The sequence below is a fragment of the Ornithorhynchus anatinus genome, chromosome 11 (assembly GCF_004115215.2).
Source record: "Ornithorhynchus anatinus isolate Pmale09 chromosome 11, mOrnAna1.pri.v4, whole genome shotgun sequence".
Classification (NCBI taxonomy): Eukaryota; Metazoa; Chordata; class Mammalia; order Monotremata; family Ornithorhynchidae; genus Ornithorhynchus; species Ornithorhynchus anatinus.
Genome location: NC_041738.1, coordinates 8,702,705 through 8,730,444, shown reverse-complemented (window position 1 = coordinate 8,730,444; position 27,740 = coordinate 8,702,705). Strand labels below are relative to the sequence as shown.

Genomic DNA, 27,740 nt, shown 5'->3' with positions numbered 1-27,740 from the left:
CCAATAGAACGATCATGAAAAGTACACAATTTGCTGGAAAAAATATCCACACCAGCTTCCACCTGATTATTTTTGAATCTAAATGTGGTCCATTGTGATCCAAATAAAAGCAAAAAGACCCACGAGTGCTGAATGCTCCTAACATTAGCTGGATATTGTATGAAGCTTTATAGAAGCCGGCAGATTATTTAAAGCTTTTTTTTCCACCTGCAAGGGGCATAGCCTGTTAGAAAGACCGTGGCCCTGGAAGTCAGAGGACTTGGTTTCTAATACGGCCTCTGCTACTTATTGCTGTATGACTTAGGACAAGTCACTTCAGTTCTCGGTGCCTCAGTTATCTCATCTGTAAAATGGGAATGTAATCTTACTCCCTCCTACTTGGATGTGGGAAAGGGCTGTGTCCAACCTGATTGTCTTTTGTCTATTCCAGCACTTAGGAGAGTGGTTGGCACATAGTAAGCACTTAACAAGTTCCATTAACAACAAAACCATAAGGTCATCCCTTGAAGGCCCGACCCTTAGCTACTAACTCCCTGAAGTTCTGCAGAAAAGCAGGAACTGGAGAACAACGTGCAGGCTGGAAGAGCGGTGGAGACTCAAATGCAAAAAAGTAAGCCACAGAGAAGAAGAAAAGTGAATTAAACACCTCAAGAATTCAAGTTATTAGTTATGACGGTAAGAATATTGTTTTCTAAAGCAGCAGGCTTTCACTGTGCATGTTATCGTTCAACAGAAATCCTGGCCGAAATGAGATTGCTGGCCTGGTTATTAAATCAAAAGAGATCCAGAAAGCAAAATGGGGATTGAAAACAAGGTTTACACTTAAGTATAAACGCCAGGCTTTCCATCAGGCATCAAAAGAGCAACTATTTGAAATACTTCAAATGTGAAAGGTTTGTTGGGGAGGGGGGCCGAGGGGGAGGATGGTTTGGAGAGAAAAAAATACTTCAGCTCCTTAATGGTTCCATAATTAATTCACACATTCAACTGTGAGTCCAGAAATATGTTCATGTTGATAATTTGTATTTAAATGTTTCAAAAACAATCTGTCACATTTTCATTTGCCTTAACGTCTCAAAGATATCACCCAACTACTACTTTCCCTAGTATCCCTTCCTCCACAATTACATTTGGAATTAATGAACCTGGATTTCCTCTCATCAGGACTTTGGAGAAACACCATCGCCTAGTGGAAAGAGCACAGATCTGGTGGTTAGAGGTCCTGCGTTCTAATTCTGACTCTACAAACTGCTTGCTGCATGACCTTGGGCAAATCATTTAAATGATCTGGGGGTCAGCGGATTAATCTGTAAAATGGAGATTAAATTATCCTCCCTCCAATGTAGACTGTGAACTCTGTGTGGTACAGGGACACATAGAACAGTGCTTGACACACAGTAAGCCCTTAGCAAAACCATTTAAAAAAAAAACCCTCCAAGACCCACTCCCAGATATGGTCCAGAGGTGAGGACCTTCAAAAGCTAGTTTGGCCTACCTTGGTTCTGATCCCCCCGTTTATCTGGGGGGCTATCTGAAGACCTTAAGATTGTAAACTACATTGTAAGACTTTGAAGGCATACAGTCATCACTCTAAAAAAAACATTGATTGATCGATTGGCTACCTAAACAGGATCCAGGGGACAGAGAAACGAAGCTACTGAAGTGTTCCCCTTCTAAGATCTGGGGGCTCGGGAAAGGCATTTCAGGTCCTGATGTTAATAATAACTATGGCATTGTTAAGTGTTTACTTGAGTACAAAAACAGTGCTAAGTTCTGGGGTGGTTACAAGCTAATCTGTTTGGACATAGTCTTGGTCCCATATGAGGCTCATGGTCTGTAGGGGAAGGAAAGCAATTATTGAAACCCCATTTTACAGGTGAGAAAACTGAGGCACGGCAAAGTTAAGTGATTTGCCCAAGGTTACACAGCAGGCTGGTGGTCAAGCCAGGATTAGAACCCAGGTCCTCTGAACTCCAGGCCTGTGCTCTTTCTACTAGGCCACATTGCTGTTTCTGATATTCCAACAGAACAATTGAAGTTTGGGGATGAAGTGGGAATAAAAAATAAAAATAATAATAATAAATGTAACTTCACACCTAAAGGTATTCCAGTGTTTTTTCAAGAAACCTGAAGGCGACTCTTAGATGTCCCACTGAGGGAGACAGCTCTATTAAATCCATACCAAGCTAAGAACCCAACATCCTCTCTGCCTTCTCCTCATCCCTGATCCCAAGGCATTCTTCCCTCAAGAGTGCAATGGCAAACACCGGATCAGTCGTTCGGTAATGGGGGGTGTCCAGCTCACCCCCACATCTTTCCTGCAGATCATCCGTTTTCTCGACTCTGCTCCACCAGGACCAATCAGTCAATGTTTTGAGTGCTTAATAGGTGCAAAGCACTGTAGTAAGCACTTGGGACAGTACATAACCTGGGAAATAAAACTCAGTGGTCATCCCGGATAGGATTTTGCCACCGTACTTAATTCTGTGGAACTGGTCACTAAAGGTGACTGTGGGAGACAGGGGGCTGGATGGTTTGACCCTTGGAAGCCTTTTCCAGCTCTAGAACTCTATAACTCTTTCTGATGTACTACACTGGCATCATGGCCAGACTGCAATCAAGAAGACAGTCCGGCTCTAAACCCAGACCGTATCCTGGAGAAAACACACCACATTGCCACTGACATCTACCAGCAGGAAATGCATTCATAACGAGGTCCACCCAGGAACCGAAAGTTTCTGGCTAAGGGAAAGAAGTGGAGGTGTGTGGGTCAGAGGAGTATCAACCTTCAAATGTTTCTTTTAGATCCTATACTGATTGAGTCTGGTTCCAGTTCCTGGCTTCAAAGAGAAATTTCAAATCCTTTTAAAGGCTTAATTGATGAGTTCTCCAAAGATCTAGCTGTTTAATCAATAGCTTTTTCAAAAGAGACAGTCCCTTTCTGAGGCTGGAGACACGGACTGTATTAGCCGACGGCTTTTACCCACATCCTCACTTCTAAAAAGGATGCCGTGAGTTTTTATTTCTGGGTTTGCTACAAGGAGAGAAAATGTTGGATCACCTGCAGCATGGGCCATTACAGAGTTTGAAACATGATCTCCACAGAGAGGGGGAAGGGAATGCTGAGAGGAAGGGGATGGAGAGAAGGAGAGACGTTTTTATCACACACTAAGGTCAGACAGATGTTTTGCATCTCACTTTACCTAAATCTAAAGCCCCTTTTCGGTGCAATCCACTGCACTGTTGGATCATATGCGGTCTTTGCAAAAGGGAGCCTCATTTCTCCTGCCGCCTCTTAGGAAAGTTACATCTCAGGGTTCCTCCTTGCCTTCCTCCCTTAGAAAAGTTACATGTCAGGGTTTCATAGACTCCTGTCGGCTGAGCTGTAGCTGTTGGCATCCAGAATGCCAGTCATTTTAGCCAGGCCGGTAGTCCATCCCTCAGCCAAATGCAGACTGTGGCAGGGCAGGCTTAACCTTGGGACTGAACGCAAACACTTCCAACAGAGGCCATCTAGAAGGCTCTCCGGTGGTCTAGGGCAGTGCCTTGGGGAATCATGGTGGGTATGAGAAGGGGATATCCAGCCTCACAGGTACCCACCCATGTCCCCATGCCCCCTGAGTTTAGTAATGACATGGCCATCCTGAGGTCAGAGAGTTGTCTGACACGCTTCTGGTACCCTGAAAGTTCCACTTGAAGGGAATGAGACAGAGCAGGAGAAGGAGAAGGAAAAGAAGGAGGAGGAGGTGAGAAAAGAGGATCAGAAGGAGGAGGAGAAGAAGAAGAGCTGATTTTTGCTCCTTTTTAGATGGCTTAGAGAAAAGGGAAGTTTGGTCTCAGCCTCAGTGTTAATATTACTGTTATTATTATCAGGACTATTGTTATTATAATATTTCTTAAGCACTTACTGTATGCCAAGCACTGTACTAGGTAGATACAAGATCATCAAGTGGGACACTGTATTGAGAGGAACCAAGAGGCTGCCAACCTTCATCCACACTCTGGTCCCAGGAACTCCAGAATATTGCCACCGCATAGATTGCTCAGCAAACACATCAATCAATCAGTCATTCAGTGGTATTTACTGAGCACTTAGTGTGTGCAGAGCACTATTCCAAGCATTTGGGTGAGTACATTATAACAGAATTGGAGGACATGTTCCCTTCAGCACAAGGGGATAAAGAACTTTTCCCAGATGACTAACACTAACACCAGACTCTGCCAGACAGGCAAGTGCCCATGGCAGCTGGCCGGGTGTTCCCAGAATCCCTTACTAAGGATCCTGGGATAAAGCTCCCCGGAAAAGTTCCTCAAGGGCCATGAGATCTGCTCCGAGAACGGACAAGGCCACCGACTACTACATTCTGGTCACCTTTGTTCTAAGCCAGAAACTTGCGGGTCTGGGCCCATCTTAAGGGGACTGAACAGGCTTGAACTTCGCCCCTTCCCCGGGTATGGGCAAATGGCATAGAGAGGCCTGGGGACTGGGGTGAGGGAAGGTTGCGGGGGGGGGGGGGATGCGGGGGAATGGACGGGGGCTCTGGCCTCCTTCCAGAGCCTGCCGGAGGTTGAGGTCCCTGGAGACCGGCCGCAGGGAGCCGTTGCCACGGTGTTCCCTGCTAGCCGGGCCTGGCGGCCTCCTGCGGAGCCATTTTCTGCACAGACCCCGGCCTCCCTGGCATCTGACGGCGACGACCGCACATCAGAGGCAGCGGGAGGCGGGAAGGAGGGAGGCTTTCGACTTGCAGGGTCAGCCCCACGGGGGGAGCCCCCAGCGCCTCCAACTCAGCCCCAACTGCTCCAAGTTTTTGATGTGCCTGAGGCGGGGGGCAGAGACCTCCCCCAGGACGGAAAAACATTTCAAAGGGAGAGGAGCAGGGGGGGTGGTTGGGGGCAGAGGACCGAAGGGGAGCTCCCCTTTCTCTACCAAGCAGTACATTACAAAGGCGACCCCGCTGCTGAAAAGGTTTCCAAAGACCCCTGGCTTTCTGTGGACTCTGAAACCCGCCCCCTCGCCCCCCCCCCATCACCGGCCCCGCCTCCCGCCATGGCAGGGGGGTTTGGGGAGACGTTTCCAAGGAGACATCTCCCTGAGTCACCACAACTCACTGCCAGCCCAATCAGGGGCCCTGAGATAAAAAGGAAACATTTATGCTTCCACCGGGGGTTACATCCAACAGGTTTGCTCCCCGAGGAGCAGGGCTCCGCTCCCACGTGCCCCCGCATGCCCCCACGTACCCCTGGGTACCCTCGGGTTTGGGACCTCGAGGGCCAGACCGCAGCAGGACTCCTGCCTTGCCAGAGGAGCGCGTGGGAGCTGGCCTGTTGATTCCCCAGGCACCGCTGGGGAAAACCTTTACCCAAGTGCATTATGCTCGGGCCTCCAACCTCAGCTGGCCAGGCCTGAAAGGAAACAGCCTTCCATTTGTCTGGGGGTGGGGATGGCCCATGGGCATCAGGCATCCCAAGGCTTCTTCCATGGGATGTCCCAGGAAGGGAGACAGAGGACCCCTTGACTATCTGTTCTCATGGGGTGATCCAGCCTCGGCTGCTCCCGTTTGAGTGTCCTCTAATTCCAAGTGCTCTCTCCTGGAGAGTCATCTCTCTCCCTTTTTCCCATTCCCCACTGTGAAAATCTCAAGCCACAACTGCCCCTCCACACCCACTTTCCAGGAACACAGTTTGGCTCAGGGGGGAAATCTACCACAGGTAGTTCGGGGAAGAGTGGATCCCGAGCTGGGGCCCCTGAGTGTTTTGGGTATAAGGGTGCAGATGTGGATGGGGTATGGGATGCGTGGGAGAGGGGCACAGTGAAGGTGTGACTGAGTCTGTTGGGCAGAAGGGCTTGACATATGGGGGAAGGACAGAAGGGGAACAACTGGGGGAGGTGAGGAGTGGGGAGAATGGGTATGAATGAGTTTATGTGTGTGTATTTGTGCGTGAGAGTGTGTTTATGTGTGTGTATCTGTGTGTGTGTGTGTGTCTCTCTCCCAGGTGAGATGGAGAGTCCAGGGAGCAGGCATCACGTCTCCGTCGCTGATGAGACGGATCGCGCGTGAGGGCCCCATTATAGCTGAAATCACCAAGAGACCAACAGCCAACCAGGGGCCAGAAGCGGGTCCTCTCTCCTGCCAGCAACGACCGCCCCTGGGAAACAGAGCTTCGAACCTGGGGCACAATGCTCAGCCTAGCCTAGAGCCAGGGAACCTACCCCTGGACCCCCGGACAGGCACAACTCCTATCTCCGCTCCCCACACTCTGTTGGCAGACCCTCCCTGGCACAGCCGGCCCACAGGGGATGGCGGCGAGCCACAACCCTCGTCCCCCTGCCTTCCGGCCCATCCGGGCTCCCCCACCCAGTAAACCCGGAGACCGCGCCACTCCCGGCTAACCAGCAGCCTTCGGTTCTAACAACCGGTCCCCGCCTTTGGAATTGAGTCAGACAGGGAAAGGGCTGAGGGCCCGGCTAACCGCAGCCTCCGTCAACGGTGGCCAGAATGGCAAACGGCCAACTCGGCCGACTCTGCCACCACTTACGCCAAGAAGGAACAGGGTGAGCCTGAATTTCCAGGGTCACCCAAAGATGAACCCTCACCAAGACTTGGATTCCGCCATCCCACAAGTCAACTTCAAAGCAACATCTCTTCACCAAGGGGCACCCATCTAACTGGTTTCCATCAGAAGGGAAGGGGAAAAAATACTGAGAAATCACCCTGCTCTAATTTGCAACCACCTCCTTCTTCCAGCTCACAAAGGGGGGATTACCTTTGACTGCCGCTGCCGAAGCAAACGATTTTTGGATATCTTCATCCCAACCTCCCCGCCTGCCACGTTGAAAGCCCTCCTCAGCAGCCCCGTGGAAGAGAGTGGGCACGTTTCCATGTTAAGGAGGGGATTTTCAGTCAGCCCAAATGTCAACCTGCACATCCTGCTTCCCGGCAACCCCCGGGGTGGGGGCATCTGCCCTGCAACTGGATCCCTGAGCACACAGACCCTCCACGAAACTCCCCATTCTTTATCTGTGGAAAAACACTCCCCGCAGCTGGACATCAGTCAGCCCCGCCCAGCAAAGCCAAGAAAGGTCCTGGCCCTCGTGCGCCTGAAGTGAGCGCAAGCCTCATCAAAATGAACAGAGCTCCAGGGCGAGAAAAACGTATATTTCCAACAACTGGACCGCTAAGGAGAACACCCTTATGTCCTGCTTAAAAAGCAACCCTTCAGCTGCCACCGAAATTCAGCTCTTCCCATTACGATCCCGCTCTTAAACCACTCCCGCCACACTGGGGAAACATCAAGGAGTTTTCTCCGTAAGAGCTCCCCACCTGAAGAAAGACTGAACTTTCACAAGCCCGGGACCATTTGAAAAGAAAAATGTGCCGAAATAACTTTTGAAGCATTCTGTTTTGACAATGTGCCGGAGGAATTCACCACATTTAGCTGGGAAATGTGAGCAGTTAAATCTATTCAATGTCATGACATACAAAATTGGAGCATAATTGCACCAAAGTGGTTGACAACTGGCAGGCACTCTTTTTCCAGGGGTGGAGGGAAACGTACGCTTTAAAATGGGAGACATTGTCGCAAGTTGGATTTCAATCTAAGTGGAAGTGCTACGTGATGATTCAGAAGGAGAAAAACCACAGAGATGACATTTTTTTCTCCTCATCTGAAGCGACCGGGAACAGTCGTGGCAACTGCATCGGCCGCCTTAAAAGCACAAGAAACGATGATCATAACAGCAAATTTCAGACATCCACAAGTAGTCCACCCCAGAGCTGGGTTTAAACGTTTTCTTACCAATCATATGGTTGGCGACATGGATTTGAATTTCTCTTTCATTCTCAAAGGTCATCTGGCACTTGATGCACTGATATGTCTTTTTCTGTTTAATAACCAAAAAGAGAGAAATTAGAGGGTGGGGGCAAAAACTGCAGTGAAGTAGAAAGCAAATGCTTCTGTGTGGTTTACCTCAAACAACCATGACCTCGGATCGCCTGTGTTCAAAATCCCTCCCGCCCTGCCCTTCGCCTTCTTTGATTTCTCCCTGTGAAATCTCCAGCCTGGTACCACACCTGCAGCTGTTCGGGACGACAGCTTGTGCCTGTGATTAATAGGGAGCTTTCGGGGTGGTGTGGGGGGGAGGAAGAGGCTGGGAGTGGTGTGCGGGGAGAAGGTCTGCCCACACCAAAAAGTCAACTTGAAACTCGGCATCCCATTGTGAGTTTCTGCTTTGAGAAGCCCACTATCTGGGCAGGGATTTCTGCCCTCTCTGCAGCCCTCCTTGGAGCAGGGAGGAAGGAATTTCATTCATTCACTCAATCAGATTTATTGAGCGCTTACTGTGCACAAAGCACTGTTCTAAGTACTTGGGAGAGTACAATAAAACAATAAACAGACACATTCCCTGCCCACAATAAGCTTACAGCCTAGAGATGAGCTTACGGTCTAGAGACAAGCTATTTCTGACAGCAGTAATGAGGAGAATCGGTCAGGAAGATGGGTCTGCTGTCTGAGGAGGAGACCGTGGAGGAAACTGCAGTCAGTGCAAAGCTCACAGAAAACTCAGAATAGCGCCCTCCGAATTCTCCGTGAGCCCACTAGAAAGACCGGTGGGCCAGAGAGCAGTGGTCTCCCTCTTCCTGAGCCCCACGTGGAAGTCCTCCTCGGCAGCCCTGTGGAGGACAGCGGGCAGGTTTCCATGGTAGCGGGGGGTCAGTAGGCCCAAATGCCAACCTGAACATCTGCTTCCCAGCAACCCCTGGGGGGAGACACCTGCCTAACCACTGGATCCCGGCATGCAGAGAACCCCCACGAGACTCCGTGTTCAGCGTGGCTTAGTGGAAAGAGCGTGGGCTTGGGTGTCAGAGGACGGGGGTTCTAACGCCTGCTTCTCCACTTGTCTGCTGCATGGCCTTGGGCAAACCACTTAACTTCTCTGTGCCTCGGTTACCTCATGTATAAAATGGGGATTAAGACTGTAAGCTCCCCGTAGGACAACCTGGTTACCTTGTATCTAACTCACTGCTTAGAACAGGGCTTGGCACATAGTAATCGCTTCACAGATAACACAATTATTATTATTATCATCCAGCATGCTTATGTTTTAGCTACCCCAGTGCCTAGTACAGTCCTTGACACAGAGTAAGGGCTGAACAGGTACTAGTATCATCGTTATTACTGTTATTATTAATGATTGGAGAAGCAACGTGGTCTAATGGATAGAGCACGGACCTGGGAGTCAGAAGGTCATGGGTTCTAATCCAGGCTCCGCCACGTGTCTGCTGTGTGACCTTGGGTAAGCCACTTCACTTCACTGGGCCTCAGTTCCCTCATCTGTAAAATGAGGATTAAGACTGTGAGCCCTCTGTGGGACGGGACTGTGTCCAACTGTATTATCCTGTACCTACCCCAGCACTTAGAACAGTGCCCGGCACATAGTAAGTGCTTAACAAATACCATATATTATTGTCATTATTATAATTAAATCCTCAGGCTAAAAGGATATTCCTTTATAGAGAGCACCTAGTTGAAATTCCGGCGACCCCAAAAGCAGGATTGTCCCACATCCTCCCAGACAGCACAGTGCTTGTTCCATGACACAGTGATGGACTGATGAGACTCAACTGCAGAGACCAAGGGTTGGGGTGAGCAAACAGTGAAGTGAGCCGATTATTCAAACAAGAAAATCATGGCTAAAATTTGGACTGGACTCTGAAGAGTGGTGGGAAGACTCGGACATCAGGGAGATAATCCAACAAGCGAAACTCGGAGGATAAAATTGAGCGGATAAGGTGGGCATGTCGGGTACAGAAAGGAAAATATGGGGGTGGGACTTCTCTGCTCTCACAGCTGTTCTGGGGTTTGCACCTCCGGCCTCAACCATTCGGGAAGATTCGAGAGTCCGCCTGGTCTGGCAATGTGCGGAGTGGGGAATACCAAAACCCAGTTTAACTTCACCTGCCTCCCCCGAACCGCCCCCTCCCCTTTGTTTTCTGTGTCACACAATTTTGTAATAATGCATCCTCTGGTCTTGAAGGATTTTTCCATGCTCAACACAACTGGGAGGAGAGTCGGAACCCAGAGGTCACTCAGCCTGGCTTCTGTCTCACCAGAAGAAGAAAATAAAGACATTCCCCTCATCCCCGTATCCACTCTCCATCAGATCGGCGACGGTTCAACTGACTGAGCAAGTCAGCTTCACGATCTGAAAGAGTCTCCCTGCCATAGAGACAGAATCACTGCTTTGGAAAAGAAGCCATGGGGACAGGGTGGGGTGGGGAATGAGGAAAGGGCTGGAAATAATAAAATGAGAAGCCATCCTGAGTGACCGCTTCTGGGGCTACGATGCAGCTGACGAACATAAAAGAAGACAATAGGTTCTTGTACGCAGGACCAAAGCACAGCGGACTGAAGTTGAGGCCCCTTGTCGGGGAGGCCCCTTCTCACAGTTCATTCATTCGATCGTATCTATTGAGCAACTACTGTGTACAGAGCACTGTACTAAGCACTTGGAAAGTACTATTCAGTAATAAAGACAGGCGATTCCTGCCCACACGGGGCTTATGGTTATCCTGCAGCCCACCAGCCCTCTAGAGTGTAAGATCCCTCTAGATCATAAGCTCCCTATTACACTGTGGGAAGGGAATGTGGCTGTTACATTATTATACTGTACTCTCTCAAGCACTTAGAACAGGACTCTGCACACAATAAACGCTCAATAAATACGACTGACTGACTCACTGAAGGCACTCCTCTTTCTTTTGGCAGACTCTCCCTTCAAATACCTCAGCCACACACTTTGCCCATCCTGAGTCTCCCTCTAAAGTGGGCCTCCTTCACAAGTGGCAAATAGAGCTTCTGTTTCTCTCCCGACAGCCATTCTCCCCCACCACTTCGCATCCCCAAGTGGGAGTCGGGGCTACAAGTTCCCACGTTGATCCCGCACAGGGATTGGGACAGTTCACAAGAAATAATAATGGTGATTTGTGCCAGGCACTGTTTTAAGTGCTGGGGTAGATGCAAGCTAATCAGGTTGGACCCAGTCCCTGTCCCACGTGGGGCTCACTGTCTTCATCCCCATTTTACAGATGAGGGAACTGAAGTACGGAGAAGTGAAGTGACTTACCCAAGGTCACACAGCAGACAAGCAGCAGAGCCAAGATTAGAAAGCAGGTCGTTCTGACCCCGAAGCCCGAGCTCTATTCACTGGGCCATGCAGCTTCCCCTAATGGGCGGAGTGTTTAAAAATGAAACCCGGGGCTGGGGGTGGCGTTCGGGGAATGCACCTTGAAATGTCTGGCCACTGGCACCCCAAAGAGGTGATTTGAAAACAGGAGCACTGGAAGACATGGGAAATGGAGTGGGTTAGGCAGACCTGCTGCAAAGATGTCTACCAACTTGATTACCTTGTATGCGCTCCAGGGCTTAGTGAATTCTTGGCACATAGTAAGCACTTAACAAGAACCATAATTATTATTATTATTATTGATTACCAAGGGCAATTTTTCAGGGCTAAGCAACTGCTCTAGCCAGAGAGAAGATGACCTCAGGCTCCAAGTGACCTAATAGGCTGCTGACGAGAGAAGACTCAACTACCTGAACCCCGAGTTTTTTGGGGAAAAGTTTTAATTGGGTCACGGGACAAACCCCGAATTATCTTTCCCCAGGTAAATGAAGTCTAGGTTTGAATGCCGGCTGCCTTTTGAGAAAATAAAAAAGGAATGTCACTAGGCTCCTTCTAGATGAGGGTAGATTCTGGGGGCCAGAGAACTGGAGATTCTAGGATTTTTCCTCCTCTTTAGAGATGCTTCTTTGGCCCCAGTCGGGGTAGGACGATGATTGAATCCATGACAGCTGCACCTCACCAGCCACTCTTTACCTCTTGAACAGGGGGGAGACAAACTGGGTGAAAATCCACAAGTCCAGAAAGCAGACCCAGTGAGTAGGAGGCCAGGCTCTCCACCGGCTCAAGACTAGAACACCCCCCTTCCCCACTCAGGCTTCAGAAGGGCTGGAAGGAAGAATTATCAGTTGATGGTAGAGCCCAAGGGGTGTCCGTTTCCGCTGCCCCAGGGCTCTATCACCCCACATCCCAGGAGGGGTCCTCAGGTCCTCCAACTTTCTCAACCGTGCCAAACCCATCAGACTTAGACACTCACTGTGAGGTGAACAAAACTGCTCTATCAATCCTCTCTTTCACATGGGTATGATCCAGGAAGGAGATGGAAAAAAAGAGGAGACTCTAAAGGAGTTTGCCCTCATTAAGTAAAGGATGGAAAGAGAGAGGCAGGGAGGCAGAAGCAAAGACAGGCAAAAACAGAGGGAGACTAAGACAGAGATAGAGAGGCACAAACAGAGAGAGATATGGAAGAAAGGGAGAGAGAGAGAAAGGGTTAGAAACAAAGACAGAGGCAGAAATGGAGACAGGCAGAAACAGATAGAGACGCTAAAGTATCTTCATTAAGTAAAGGATGGAAAAAGGCGGAAAGGCAGAAACAGAGAGAGAGACAGGGAGAGAAAGGGAGCTGATAAAGAGACAGATCAAGGCAGAAATAAAGACAGAGGTTGAAACAGAGACAGAGACAGAAGAAGATACACAGAGAGACACTAAAGTGCGTTCATTAAGTAAAAGATGGAGAAGCAGGGAGAATCGGACACAGAGACAGGGAGACAGAAACAGAGATAGACAAAAACAAAAACAGATGGAGACAGCTGGAGACAGAGGGAAAAACAAAGGTAAAGTCTGAAACAGAAACATAGAGAGGCAGAAATGCAGAGAGAGAGTCAGGCAGACACGGAAATCCCTTCTCCTTGCTTCCCTGTAACGAGAAGTCAAGCCAAGTCTGGGGAAGTGTACTGTTTCCAGAAAGGAAAGGTGCTGGAAGGTCCTGATCTAGATTTTCAGCTTGGATTTTTGCTCTGTGACCTCAAATAACCCGCTGAACTACTGTGAACCATAGGTTCTCCATCTGTAAAGTGGGTGCCACATACTATTTGCCCCACACACCACTCCCTGTCTCTCCTGCACCAGGAAGTTAGACGTGATGAAGCGGCACGACCTAGTGGCGGGACCGTGGGCCCGGGAGTCAGAGGACGTGAGATCTAATCCCGGCTCCGCCACTTGTCTGCTGTGTGACTTTGGGCAATCACTTCACTTCTTAAGAGTGCAAGGCCCATGTGGGACAGGGACTGTGTCCAACCTGATTATCTCGTATCTAGTCCAGCACTTGGCACACAGTAAGTGCTTAATAGATACCATAATCAGTGTTACTATCATTATTGTTTATATATGAGAAATAGTTGAGCTTCTCCCAAAGAAGGGAGCTAGACATTTCCAGGTAGAGTACTGTTTTCATTTTAATCGAATCAATTAGGGAATTCAAGTCATGGAGTTTGTAGCAACAGAATGGAAGCTAATTGCTTTCTCTCCACCCCTAGACAGGGTCACGGAGAACCAGGGCTCAGAAGCCCAGCCTCCCCACCACTCTGTCCGCCTCATTTACCTGTGAACGTCTGAGCGAAACGGAGCTCGCAGGATGTGCTAGCCTGGAAAGGAAGGACAGCGGGGGCTGTCTTTTTCTGGCTACCACCCTGGGGGGGACACGGTATCTGGCGGGGTGTTAGCTCTCCAGAGCCTCACTAAGCCAGGCCCACGGTGGACTCTGAGAAGGGTTGTCTGGCTAGGGACCATGGCGGAGAGGGCGGGGAGTGTCTAAGATCGCTCCGGTGTGGGTTTCAGAGACCCAGCCAGGATTGAGATGGCCAGTAGCCTCCAGCGCTAATCAACTGGCCTGAAGGAGAAAAGCAAGGAAATGACTAGGAGAGGAAACTGTCCGCCTGCCCCTACAGCAGCAAAAGTGGAAACCGAAGAACCATAAATACTCTAGGCTCGATGCCAGCGGGGGGTAATATTCCATGACTGCAGCTTATTTTATTTATTCCTCCTGGGGCAGGCCCGAGAGGAGTCGGTTCGATGTGCGCTGAAAATAATTAATATAGGGCCCGGTGTGCAAGAGACGCCCCCTCCCCTCAGCCCCCCACCTGGCTTCGAGTTTGAAGCTGGATTCTGATGCAGAAATGAAATCATTCGGTGGGCTGCGCCTCCCTCCCTGGTGGGCGAACGCCAACTCGAAAGGCATTTCCAACGGAAGCGAAGAAGGAACCTGGCTTTTGACGCGCGCCACACACGCTCCTTCACACTTACACATGCCCTTGCGTGCGCACACACAAATACACACACACACAAAATCCTGGATCCTGGCTCCTGACGCTGCAGCAAGTCTAGACACCAGTTATCCACTTGATGAGCCCAACACACCCGTGATGGTTCGAGCATGCACATGCACACACATACACAACGTGGTTCAGCGGAAAGAGCCCGGGCTTGGGAGTCAGAGGTCATGGGTTCGAATTCCGGTCCGCCACTCGGCCGCTGGGTGACCGTGGGCAAATCACTTCACTTCTCTGTGCCTCAGTGACCTCAACTGTAAAATGGGGATTAAAACTGTGAGCCCCAAGTGGGATAACCTGATTACCCTGTATCTACCCCAGCGCTTAGAACAGTGCTCTGCACATAGTGAGCGCTTAACAAACACCAACGTTATACCCACAAACTCACACATCCGGACACACTCACCCATACACTCATGTCCACGAAGCAGGTTGCCTTTTTGAAAAAAACATCAGAGCAGGGCAGCAAATCTCAAACCCACGACCAGAAAGGGAAGAGTCAGAGACCTTTTCCTGCCTTCCCTTCCTCATTCAATCCCCTTCCCATCACTGGTTTGACACATCCACTTTCTTTCTGTCCCCCCAAGCGTTTTTCCCCACGAGGAACCCTCTTCATTGTCCTTTCGTGCTTTCTAAAGATCTCCAGGAGGCAGCCAACCTTATAATTACAGTGAGGAAGAGAGGGGTAGATAAGAGGAGGTGTTTGTTTGGCATTCCTATAGACTGTAAGCTCTTTTGGGGCAGGAAACATGCCTGCTAATTTTGTTGTATTGTACTCTTCCAATCGCTTAGTACAGTGCTCTGCACTAAGTGCTCAACAAATACTACTGACACATTGATTGATTGATTGATTGATTGATTGATTGATTGATTCTCCAAACCACTTCCACTGCACAGCTGTCCTTCCCCCCCCCGGCCACCCACTGTGGAGCCCCTCTAGACCATAAGGTCTTTGTGGGCAGGGAATGTGTCTATCAGTTCTGTCTCCCTGTACTCTCCTGTGTGCTTAGTACAGTGCTCTGCACATAATCAGTGCTCAATAAATACCACTGATTGATTGACTGATATATGACCTAGCGGAAAGAGCACGGGCCCGGGAGTCAGAGGACCTGGGCTTTAATCTCGGCTCCACCACGTGCCTGCTCTGTGACCTCAGGTAAGTCACTTAACTTCTCTGTGCCTCAGTTACCTCACGCGCAAAATTAGGACTCAAAACCCGTTCTCCTTCCTACTTGTACTGTGAGCCCTGTGTGGGACAGGGACTGGGTCTGACGTGATTATCTTGAATCTTCCCCAGTGCTTAGAACGGTGCCTGACACAGAATAAATGCTTAACAAACGACAGTTATCATTGTTGTTGTTGTCATTATTATTACTGCTGCTGTTGTTGTTATTAATCCAGGTGTAGTTCCCTAATCGGCCAATGCTCGGACCTGGGCCAGAAAAAATTTCAACCTTCAGCGAAGGCTCAGAGCAGGAAGGAAGAGGAGGTCCAAGGACGCTGGCTAGGAAGCCCGGCGGCTCCACAGAAGGCCGAGGGGGCTGACCCTCCGGTCCCCGGAGCGTGGCCAGAGCAGATCGGTGGTCCCACGGGAGACCCAGGGAAACGTGAGGAAGAGCCCGGGTGCCCCAACCCTGAAGCGGAGGGACACGGAGGAGAAACTGTCTCCTCCAGCTCCCAGGATGAGTGGATGGAGAGGACAAACCCTCACCCCTTCCGGATGGCCCAGAGGATCACTTCCCACATGGGCCTGAACACCGGAAACCACATCGCTATAATGATGCTCCCAGAAGGGGCGGTGGGGGGTAAGTCGGGGGGTGTCTCTGCCAGCCAAGCCCAGTGCCCTCGGGTGCCTCTGATCCATCTCTTCCAGGGTCAGGCCTGCCTGGACCACAGCCCCTTCTGGGGTCGGAGGTCAGAGGCCAGAGACCAATTACTAGGCAGAGCATCGCCTTCCTCTAACCTGCTCTACTTTCCCATCCAGGGTGAACAGAGGCAGCTTGAAATGGCTCACCCCGCCCCACTGAGGGACAGCGTGGCCTAGTGGAGAGAGCTCAGACCTGGATTCTAATCTCAGCTTCACTACTTACCTGCTGTGGGCCCTCGGACAAGACACTTCACTTCTCTGGGACTCAGTTTTCTCATCTGTAAAATGGGGATTAAATCCTACTCCACCTACTTAGTTTATGGGCCCCGTATGGGACGGGGACTGAGTCTGTCCCAATTACCTTGGACCTAGTCCAGGGCTCAGTACAGTCCCTGGCATACAGCGAGCACTTAAAGAGCAGAACAGTAATGATAATAGTAACAACTAGGCGATTCAGAGAATGAGGACTGGCTAAATGGGCCATTAATTCCGGGCCCGGCCCAGCCCGTTGTCCTGGGTGGGAGCCCACGCCGCTGTGGAGTGGCAGAAAGTCAAGGGGCCCCGTTGAGCCCCCGAGACAAGCACGAAGAGCGGCTTCGTCACCCTTGCGCCTCACGGCACCAGTCAAGGGGAAGGAGCAGCCCCCACCTGACCACATTGTTCGCGCACCGAAAGGCCGCCAGCCACAAGGCAAAGGTAGGCCACCCTCCGGCCCGGAAGAGAACCCCCGGCAGCCGGGACAGGCAGGAATCCAGGGCTAGGTATTCCCTCAGGGTCACACGATTCCCCTGCAGGAAACGAGGACAGGGAAGGAGGTGAGGCCTAAGCCTCCTGGGGGCTCCTTTCCTGAAGGGCGTCGGTCACGTGATGCATCTGGGTGCCGCCGTCGGGGACGGGATCCTGGCGCGGATGGACATTGGGACGTCCCAGGAATGACCTTACTCGGGGCCCAACGCCCTCCGCCAAGACAGCAGAACACTGGCTGCAGTCAACAATGCTGGCACCGCCCAACCCAGACGGGGCCGGGAGAGACTACTGAATTCGCCAGCTGGCCCGAGTCAACCTGGAGGGGACCCCTGGATCCCCTCCACCCCTCTGCGAATCAGAGCGAGTGGAGCCCCAGCCCCCAACCCCCGGAGAGGCCCTCCTGGGGAAGCAACGGCTGGACCCCCAGCCCGAGGCCCAGACGCCTTCACTTGGCGTCTTTCCTTTCTCGATCCCGAGGCCGAAGACCTCGAACAAACACCCCGGCCGCAGGCACCTGAATCAGCGGCCCCAGATCCCGGCCGGCGTCGGCAGCTCTCGGGAGATTCCCCCAGCTGGAAACCCGGCGGGCGCCCCCGTGCTCACGCAGACGCACGCACGCGGACGGGCGCGTAAGCGCGCCCTCCCTCCGTGAGGGTATTCCCGCCCAAGCAGCCCTGCCCCGTCTCTCAGAGATGGACCAGCAGGGCTGAATTGGGGGGGGGGGGGGGATCCTTCCTCGAGGCCCCCTCATCGCCCCATCCAACCCTCATCCCCGGGTCCCTCCTCCCCCCGGCCCTCACCTGGGCACTCGGGGCGACGGCCGCGGAGACGGGAGGATGGCCACGCCCGGGGTCCGGGAAGAGGTACGGAGCAGAGCAGAAGCTCGGGCCGCTCCCCCGAAGCGGATTCCCGGCGGCCCCGAGGGAATCCGGGCCGAGGTCCGGGCGGGGCGGGTGGGAGCGAGAGGGGGAGACGACGGGGGTCAGACCGGACGGTACTCACCCTGGGGACGGGAGAGGTCTGGGAGCCCTTCCTCTGAGCGCTGGTCTCTGGCGTCAGGTCCCTGTGATCCACCTGCACGTGACTCTCCAGGTCTTCGGGGCTCTCGAACTTGACGCTGCACTCCGGACAGCGGAGGCCGCCGCAAGGCCGCTCGCCCGCGTCCGGCGGGGTCAAGCCGGCCGCCTGTCCGTTGGTGCCGCGGGCCATGCAGCCGGCGCACAGGCCGTAGGGCAGCCCGTTGACGTCCAGCTTGACCAGGTCCTGCTTGTTGCGGAACTCCTTGAGGCACAGGGCGCACTTGTAGAGTTTCTGCAGGGCCTGGCCGTTGGGGGAGGAGGCGGCCGAGCTGCCGGCCAGCTTCTGCATGTGGAAGGTCCCGTGGATCTTGAGCTCCAGGGTGGAGGTGACGGTCTGCATGCAGACGACGCAGCGGAAGCCCGTGAGAGAGTTGCGCAGGTCGGGGTGCATCTGGCAGTGCTCGATGAACTCCTCCTCGCTCTGCAGGGGCATCTTGCAGATGCGGCAGGTGCCCGTGTCCAGGCTCTTGCTGTGCGTGACCTTGTGCTCGGTGAGCGTGAGGAGCGAGGGGAAGCGCTCGCCGCAGATGGGGCACATGTAGTGCTTGGCGGGGCCCCGGTGGGTCTGCACGTGCTCCCGCAGGCCGTTCTCCGAGAAGAAGGTCCGCGAGCAGACGTTGCACTTGTGGCTGCCCTTGATGAACTCGGCCTTCTTGCGGGAGCAGTCGTCCTCGCCGGGCCGGATGTTGTGGTCCCGCAGCCGGTGGTTCTGCAGGAGCACCTCCATGGTGTAGGCGGCCCCGCAGATGTCGCAGCCGTACATGGGCTCCGAGGCGTCCACGTCGTCCTCGCTGGCCTCCAGGCTGTTGGCGGCGTCGGGGTTCTTGAGCAGGGCGCCGGGCAGGTCGGCGGGCTCCGCCTTCTTGCCGGCGGGGGCCAGCCCGTTGGCGGTGCCGTTCTCGGCCGCGGCGTCGAAGACGCAGTGCTTCTCGCGCAGGTGCTTCTCCAGGAGGATGATGGCGTGGAAGGCCTTGCTGCAGAACTTGCAGTTGTACTTCTTGCTGTGGGTGGTGATGTGGCACTGCAGCTCCACCTCGGTGCTGAAGGTCTCGCCGCAGAAGATGCACTTGTGGGACTTGGCCGGGTTGCCCAGGTGGCTGTGCTTGACGTGGGCCTGCAGGTCGGCCTCCTTGCGGAAGTCCCAGTTGCAGGCGGTGCAGCGGTACATCTTCTTCTCGTTGCTGTGCTTGACGGCCAGGTGCACCTGGATGGAGACCTTGGAGTCGAAGACCTCCTGGCAGAGCGTGCAGTGGTAGAGCACGAAGGTGTGCATGTCCAGCAGGTGCTTCTGCAGGTCGTCCACCGAGGAGAACTGCTTGTCGCAGCTCTCGCAGACGTAGTGGGTGGAGGTGGTCATGTAGTGGACGGTCAGGTGCTGCAGCAGGGACTCCTGGGAGTCGAAGTCCTCCTTGCACTGCGGGCAGGCCTGCTTCCGGAGGAGCAGCTCCAGGTGCAGCTTGAGGTGGGTCTGGAAGCTGTCGAAGTTGGAGAACTTCAGGTCGCACTGGTTGCACGGGTACTCGCCGTCGGAGCCGGCGCCGGGCCCGGCCGAGAGCCGCTGCCGCTTCGGCGAGGAGACCTCCACGTCCGAGGAGCCGGGGCTCTGCTCGCCCTTGGCCTTCTTGCCGTGGGCCAGGGGGATGTTCTTGTGGTTCTCCTTGATGTGCTTGGTCAGCTTCAGCAGGGAGCCGAAGATGGGGGAGTTGGTGCAGTAGGGGCAGGAGTAGACCTCCAGGAAGGACTGGGCCGGCTGGACGGCCGGCGGGTCCAGCTTGGCGCCGCCCGGCCCGCAGTGGGCCTGCTGGATGTGCTCGGCCAGGGAGGCCTCCGTCAGGAAGCCCATGGAGCACTGCGGGCAGAAGAAGGCGTTGCTGCCGTCGGCGGGGGCGGCGGGGGGCCCGCAGTGGGAGCCGCGGATGTGCTCCTGCAGCCCGTTCAGGTCGGCGAAGGTCTCGGGGCAGTAGTTGCAGTGGAAGGCGGCCAGGGCGCCCGCCGGCACCAGCGGGTAGGCGTGGTCCCTGTGGGCCTTGCGCACGTGCTCGTTCAGGTTGTAGAGCGTGGGCAGGGTGTCCAGGCAGACCTGGCACGTCCGGCTCTGCTGGGGCTTGTCCGCGTGCATGGTCTTCAGGTGGATCTCCAGCACGGCCAGGCTGTGGAACTCCCGCTTGGAGCAGAAGGGGCAGCTGTAGGCCACCTTGGCCCAGGCCGGCCCGCCGCCCTCCTCCCGCTCCCCGGCCCGGCCCTTCTTCGGGCCCCGGGGGGGCTTGGGGGCCGAGTCCGGCGTGGAGCCCCGCTCGGCCGAGGCGCTCGAGTCCGGCGTGGCGCTGCTCAGCGAGGCCCCGCTGCCCAGCGCCGGGTCCGGGCTGACGCTCGGCTGGCCCGAGTCCGGCTGCCGGTGGCTGTCCAGGTGGCAGTAGACCTCCTCCACCGAGGAGAACTGCTCCGGGCACATGGGGCACTTGTGCTTCTTGTTGGCGTGGGCCTGGTGGATGTGGGCCAGCAGGGCGTTCTCGTCGGCGAAGGCGTCGGGGCAGTGGATGCACTGCAGGTCCGCCTGCTCCGACAGCTGCGGGTGGCGGGTCAGCACGTGCTTCTCCAGCTCCTCCGTCTGGCCGAAGGTCTCCTCGCAGTAGTCGCACATGAAGTCGTCCTTCTTGGCCTCCTTCTCCGTCTTGGCCAGGTGCTCCTTGTTCTTCTTGTGCGCCTGCATGTGGCTCTGCAGCGAGCTGGTCGACGAGAAGCCCCGCTTGCAGACGGTGCACTTGAAGGGCTTGCTCGAGCTGTGCGTCTTCAGGTGGATCTTCAGGTGGTCGCTGCGCGAGAAGGCCGCCTCGCACTCGTGGCAGTGGTACTTCTTGTCTCCCGTGTGCAGCTTGATGTGGCGGTCCCGGCTCCGCTTGTGCTTGAAGAGCCGGCTGCAGTAGGTGCACTTGAAGGGGAGCTTGTCGCTGTGGATCTGCTCGTGCCTCTTGAGGTAGCTCAGCCGGATGAACGACTTGTCGCAGAACTGGCAGGGGTACGGCAGGCCGGTCCCCCCTTCCTCCTCCCCGGTACCCAGGTCGCACCCATCGCCGATCATCGGCGTGGGGGATGCGACATCCTTGCTGGAGGGAGACGAGGCCACCCAGGAGAGCTGCGGGTCGTCGTCACCATCTGGAACGGGAAGCCGGGGAGGAGATTAAAAACCGCTCTCGGGGCGGAGCGTCCCGACGCCGCCGCGGGCTTCTCCCACCGCCGGCTGGGAGAGCGCGGGCCCGCGGGGGATCGGCGGCCGGGGAGGCCGGAGAGAGGAACGAGAAGGGAAATGGGTGGGCGGCGAGGGGGTGGGAGGGATGTGTGTGTGCGTGCGCGCGCGTGCGTGCGTGCGTGTGAGCGAGAGGGAGAGATCGTTGGGGAGCGCGTGTGAGACATGAAGATTGTTGGGGGTGTTTGCGACGGCGGGAAAGATGGCCGGGGGGTGTGAGAGAAAAAACGTGTGGGAGCGTTTCTGTGGGAGAGGTAGAGAGAAGGGAGATTGTTGGCGGGTGACTGTGTGAGAGAGAAAGTGGGGGGGATGTGGGAGAAGAGAGAGATTGTTTGGGGTGTCTGGGCAAGAGAGAGAGTGTGTGTGTGGTGAACGTGGGTGAGAAAGAAAGCGTCTGCTGTGGGGAACGTGCGAGAGCGTTTGTGGTGTGTCTATGGGTGTGGGTTTGTGCACGCGAGTCGGGGCGCCGTAGGAAGAGGCGGGGGAGAGGAATCAAATCAAACGTATTTTTCTCTACTACCACCTGCCCAAGGCGGCGTAGGCGCTCGGTGGCCCCCAGCACTGGTTTTAAGAGCGAGCGGGACAGAAGACAGGCGGCAGCTTCCGAGCTGTCACGGGCAGAAAGACCTGGCTTTCAAAGTGGGGAGCATCCAGAGGCCATCGAGAGAACTGACTCTCCTTCACCCGAATTCTTCTAGCAACTCCTTACAGAGGGCAAATGGGGAAAGAGCCGGCTCAACCCAAACCTTCCTCCCCACCCCATTCGAAGCCTCTAGGAGGAGCTTCACTGTTCCCCAGTGGAGTTAATAACCCAGGATCGAAGCGGTCGCCTGGCAGCCGCCCCCCTTGCGGGGGGTAATGGGACACGGGGACAACTTGCTTTGGGTCTGGAATCTCGGCCAACGAGGCCTCTGGATCCACGAGCGGCGACTGGGCCGCCCCCTCCCTTCCCCTCTGAACCCGGGACGGAAGCAACTTCGGAGCCCTGGAAATGGAAGCGGGGCGCTTCCCCTCCTCGGCCCCCCTACGCGCACACCCCCACGGACCCACCAGTCAGCCAGAGGTGGAGGAAGATGCAAACGTTTCCTCGCCGGTAAAGAAAACAAAACAAGGAAGTTAAATGACCCGCCATCGATAAGGAAACTGGATGAAATCTCCCCGTCCCGTGCAGTGAGTTGAAGATATCAAGTTACTTGTCAAGTCGGATATAAAACTTAATAATGAATGCAATGCGCCGGAGAGCGGCTGCGGGGGCGGGGAAAACAAACAAAACGTAAAACTAAACTACGCTGACCCTTTTTGGGGGGGTCGAAGGGGTGGAAACCCAATAAAGCTGCCCTTCCCCTCCCCGTCCTCCCCCACCCCTGACAAGGGCGGCCGCTAACTCTTATAAAACATTTAACGATCCCCCTCCAACTACTTCTTAAACCAATTCATAAAAAAAAAAAATAAGCCCGCACAAGGTTTCCGTGCCAGAGATAGGCTAGACATGCACTGGTGGAGACACACACCACACCCCCGCATGCGCACACACAGGCACACAGACACACACCCACGCCCACGTGCTCGCCAGACACCTCCGCAGCTCCATTTCTCGGCAAGACGGCATGCCGAAGGGTCAGCCCAGTTTCGCGTCCCCGTCCCCCTCGCCCGACAACGAACGACCGGCCCAAGCCGAAGGAGCCTCACGGACCCGAGAAGAGGCTTCTCTTCCCACCGAGGGAAAGCCAGCGCTGTCATTTCCGGGTAAGAGGGCTTAAGGAGACGTCGGCAAGGCACAGGTCCCCACCTAAAGCCCAGCGCTCCCCCCTCCCCGGTAGCGCGATGCCCCGAGCGGGCAGCCTCCCCACCTCCCCGTGCCACGATTACACTCCTTTCGTCGGCTCCCGATCCACGGCTCCGGGGAGCCCTCCGAGCCGCACCTCGCCTTCAGCCCGGCAACGCGCTCCAACTGTGACAGCGGGCGACCGGGGAGCTGATCACGCGGGCGCCCGAGACAAAGCCGGCCCCGTTGGGTCATGCGGAGAAGTTGGCCGGCCCCGCGCACCTAACTCTCTTTCAACCCTCCTTCCCTGATCCCCCGGAAGCCCCCGCTCCCTCTCGCCGTGGCCCCCGCCTCCCGGCCTCCCTCCCCGACCCACCGCCGGGTGGGCCACCGAAAGGGGGGACGGGGAGAAGGGTGGCACCGAGGGGCCGGGCTCCCTTGCGGGCGGGTGGCCTCGCTCTGTCTGATGTCACCGCCGTTCGCTGGGGGCCCTCTCCCCACGCCAAGGAGACGACGTCCCCTGGGGAGGATCCCATTAATGGGCCCTTCTGACTGGAAGGATCCAGCTGGCTGCCAGCTTCTTGGATTAGATTCAGCGGGGAGGTACCCACAGCTCACTAATTCCCAACTCCACGCCAGCTGGGCTCCTCAAGGGGACCGGAGACAAAAGGGATAGAAAGAGAGGCCGGGCTGGAAATAGGGCAGCACATGGCGAATGTGCCTCCACTCACAATCTTTTTCTAACACACACACACACACATACACAGTCACTTGACACAATACTTGCTGGAAATTAGCTGGGGGCTGTCTAGCAATAACAGTCTGGCCCTCCAAAATCGCAAAAATGTGGACTAAAGTCCACAGGAAAAAAAACCTTCCGTGCAGGAAGAGGGATGTAATCCAAGGAGAGCATTTGTCTTAGGGTGAAGAAACCTTCGTTTTTTACTTCGACATCACAAGGGCCCTTCTCAATCTTCCTCCTCCTCCTCACCACTCTCTCCCCTCCACAACTTAGCCAGGCAGTTAAGAAGTTATTCATTCATTCAATCAATCGCATTTATTGAGCACTTACTTTGTGCAGAGCACTGTACTAAGCGCTTGGGAGAGCACGACGTGACAATAAATGGATCCGTTCCCTGCCCACAGCGAGCTTACCCTCCTAACACCAACACTCACCCGGGCTGCAAAAGGCTGAAGGAAGAGGGAGGGCCCTGCCCCCTTAAGGAGAGGTTCTTAGAGGGCAAAGCTCAGTGCCGTCTGACCCACAAGCACTTAGTCTTTTTTTATCCTATTTTGAAAGCCCCAAAAGAGAGCATTTCTTTGTCTGTGGCACTCTAAACCACCACTGCGATTAGAGTCATTTGGATTCAAATGAAATACGGTCTCTACGATTGAAAGCGACAAATCTGGGGAAATGGACATGTTTACCTAAAACGTTGAGAGCAAAACTGTTTTGTTTCGTCCATTTGGTTTTAAAAATTCATTTCCCTTTAAGTGCGTCTTGATTTTCCACCGTTCGCTTTCTGGAAATGATGTGTGAAGTGTATTATTCATTAAGAAAGTAGCCATCTCCCTTCAATTTCACTCAGGACACAACTCAGCAGTGTTGCCGCGATGGGCGCTGAAGGAGCTGACAGTGGCCTTTTTCCCTTTCTCAAGGATGACGTCTCAGAGTATTCACTTCTTAATCAGTGAATCGGTTCGTTGACAGTATTCATTCACTACTGACTAAGGATCAATCAGAGATGTTCATTTAGTGCTTACTGCGTGCACAGGACTGTACTAAGCACTTGGGAGAGTACAGTCCAACAGATTTGGTAGACACGGTCCGTGCCCACAACAAACGTACGGTCTAGAAGGGGGTAGACCGACTTGAATGTCAATAAATGCATTCATGGATGTGTACAGGAAGTGCTAAAGGGCTGAGGATGAGTGAATACCAGAAGGCACTTTTTAAGCGCTTACTATGTGCCAAGCACTGGGGTAGTACTGGGAAGCAGCATGGCAGAGTGGATAGAGCACAGGCCTGGGAGTCAGAAGATCAAGGGTCCTAACCCCAGCTCCGCCGCAAGTCTGCTGTGTGACTTCGGGCAAGCCATTTCACTTCTCTGGGCCTCGGTTACTTCATCTGTAAAAAATGGGGATTAAGACTGTGAGCCCAATATGGGACAGGGACTGTGTCCAACCTGAGAAGCAGTGTGGCTCAGTGGAAAGAGCCCGGACTTGGGAGTCACAGGTCATGGGTTCAAATCCCGGCTCTGCCACCTGTCAGCTGTGTGACTGTGGGCAAGTCACTTCACTTCTCTGTGCCTCAGTTACCTCATCTGTAAAATGGGTTAAGACTGTGAGCCTCACGTGGGACATCCTGATTATCCTATATCTACCCCAGCGCTTAGAAAAGTGCTCTGCACATAGTAAGCGTTACCAAATACCAACATTATTATTATTATTATTACTACCCCAGCACTTGGAACAGTGCTTGGCAAATAGTAAGGGCTCAACAAGTACCGTAATTATTATTATTACAACATAATCAGATTGAACACAGTCCTTGCCCCACATGGGGTTCAAGTCTAAAGGGGATAGAAAACAGGTATTTCATTCCCATTGTACAGATGAGGAAAACGAGGTGCAGAGAGTTTAAGGGATCTGCTCCGTAGCCCACAGCAGATAAATGGATTAGAACCGATATCTCCTGACTCCGAGCTCTGCGCTCTTTCCAGTAGGCCACGCTGCTTCTCTACTGAATGCAAGGGGCTATACAGAACGTTTGGAATCAAACAATCAATCGTATTTATTGAGCGCTTACTTGTATGTGGAGCACTGTACTAAGCGCTTGGGAGTATCCAACAATAGCAATTAATGGTATGTATTAAGCACTTACTGTGTGCAGACCATTCTACTAAGAGCTTGGGAGAGTGCAATGCAACGGAGTTGGTAGACATGTTTCATTCCCACAGAAAGCTTCCAGTCTAATCTAGCAGGACACACACTGCCTTTCCCCTGTGTCTTCCATGGGTTCTGCTTCCAACCTCTACAGCTGATGGAAAGAGGGAAAAGCTTTGGGCAGACACGGGATAACCCCGCCTGGGTTCCTATTTTACGGTTTTTGTTAAGCACTTACCATGTGCCAGGCACTGTACTAAGCCCAGGGTTAGACACAAGCTAATCAGGCTGGACACAGTCCCCGCCCCACACAGGGCTCACAGTCTTAACCCCCATTTAACAGATGAGGTAACTGACCCCCAGAGAAGTAAAGTGAAGTGAAGTGACTTGCCCGAGGTCACACAGCAGAGAAGTGGTGGAGCTGTGATTAGAACCCAGGCCCTTCCGACTCTCTGGGCCATCCTTTATTCACTCTCCACTAGGCCACACAGCTTCTCACTGCTTCCTTCAACTGCACTGTTTTATGCTTTCGTTGGGTTTATCTTTGTCCCTGTGTTTCTCAGTGTGACTTCATGAATTAAATCTTTCCTCATTTTCCAGGTGCTAACCTCCCAGTCCAGGCTTTAGATTATGAGCATCCTGAGGGCCAGGGATTGAGGCTTTATTTGCCCATCACTGATCTTCCCCAGCATTTAGTAGAGTGCTTTACCCACAGTAGTAATAATAATAATAATATTGGTATTTGTTAAGCGCTTACTTTGTGCAGAGCACTGTTCTATGTGCCGGGGGAGATACAGGGTAATCAGGTTGTCCCACGTGAAGCTCACAGTCTTCATCCCCATTTTACAGATGAGGTAACTGAGGCACAGAGAAGTTAAGCGACTTGCCCACAGTCACACATTTGACAAGTGGCAGAGCCGGGATTTGAACCCATGACCTCTGACACCCTCTTTCCACTGAGCCACGCTGCTTCCCTGTAGTGAACGTAAGCGAATGGATGAAAGAATAAATGAGTGAGTACATGAACGAGTGAATGGAAGGATGACTGGAATGAATGAGTGATCATGCCTGTCCTCAAGAAGCTTTCACTCTAATATGGAAGACAGACAAAAATTGTTTACCAAGATGCTCCCTACACCAGGAAAACCTTTGCGATACAGCAGCTGTGATATCCTACTACCCACCCGAAATAATAACTCTAAAGTCATGCAATCAAGGGAATGAAAGAGAATGAGGCAAAAAAATCACTTTCCAAGAGGAGATTAAAGTCATTAAAAATGGCTAATCCTGCAGCGTGGGACTACTCAAAAAATGGGAAGCACAAAGCTCACCCCGGCTTTTGTCATCCATACAGGAGAGAATGAAAACAAGTATTAAAAGGGGAAGAAAATTCAATAAAAGTTTAATTAGGGGAAAAAAAAGAGCATTAGGCTGACTTCAGAACCTAAGTCGTCTCTGGGATGGATATATGGGTTGTTGAGCTTATTTAGCAAAACTCGATCATCAATCACAAAGCGGAGCTCTAAATTGGCGAGTTAGTATTTGGAGTCTTTGGCCGGGAGCTCCAGCGAGCTTCTTTCCCGTTCCCCGAGCCACCTCTTCACATGAGACATGTTCAGTGAGACGGAGTTTTCCCCGGAAAGGGAACAGGACTGTCGAAAGGAATACAGGGGCCTGTCCTGAGCACCCCCTCTGCCCGGGGGAGAATCTCATAGCTACCGGGAGAGGACCTCGTAGCCATGGGGGGGACACGCACGGTGACTGGTGGTGTCTGTTTTAAGAAGGAACCTAGGCCCCGGACCACAGGCCGGGAAGGGACAGTGGGAAAGATGCTCATGGGGTGGGGTGAAAGGAAAGAAAATGACCCTTCAGTGAAAAATCAACTGTCAAAACATCAATCCAGCAGCTCCTGCAGGAGCCCTG

General features: G+C 53.4%; 1 protein-coding gene across 5 annotated transcripts in view; it reads right to left on the bottom strand.

Annotated features, from left to right (window-relative positions):
- ZNF423 (zinc finger protein 423) overlaps positions 1-27,740 on the bottom strand; it is a 351,343-nt gene that overhangs the window by 124,426 nt on the left and 199,177 nt on the right. For 4 of the 5 annotated variants that reach the window (XM_029075685.1, XM_029075686.1, XM_039913501.1 and 1 more), the window contains 2 exons: positions 17,846-21,075; positions 7,798-7,882 (listed from right to left, as the gene is read on the bottom strand). In XM_029075685.1, the coding sequence (XP_028931518.1) occupies positions 7,798-7,882; positions 17,846-21,075 (3,315 nt within the window). The remainder of the gene's footprint in view (positions 1-7,797; positions 7,883-17,845; positions 21,076-27,740) is intronic. The other variant, XR_005660542.1, reaches the window with a different exon arrangement.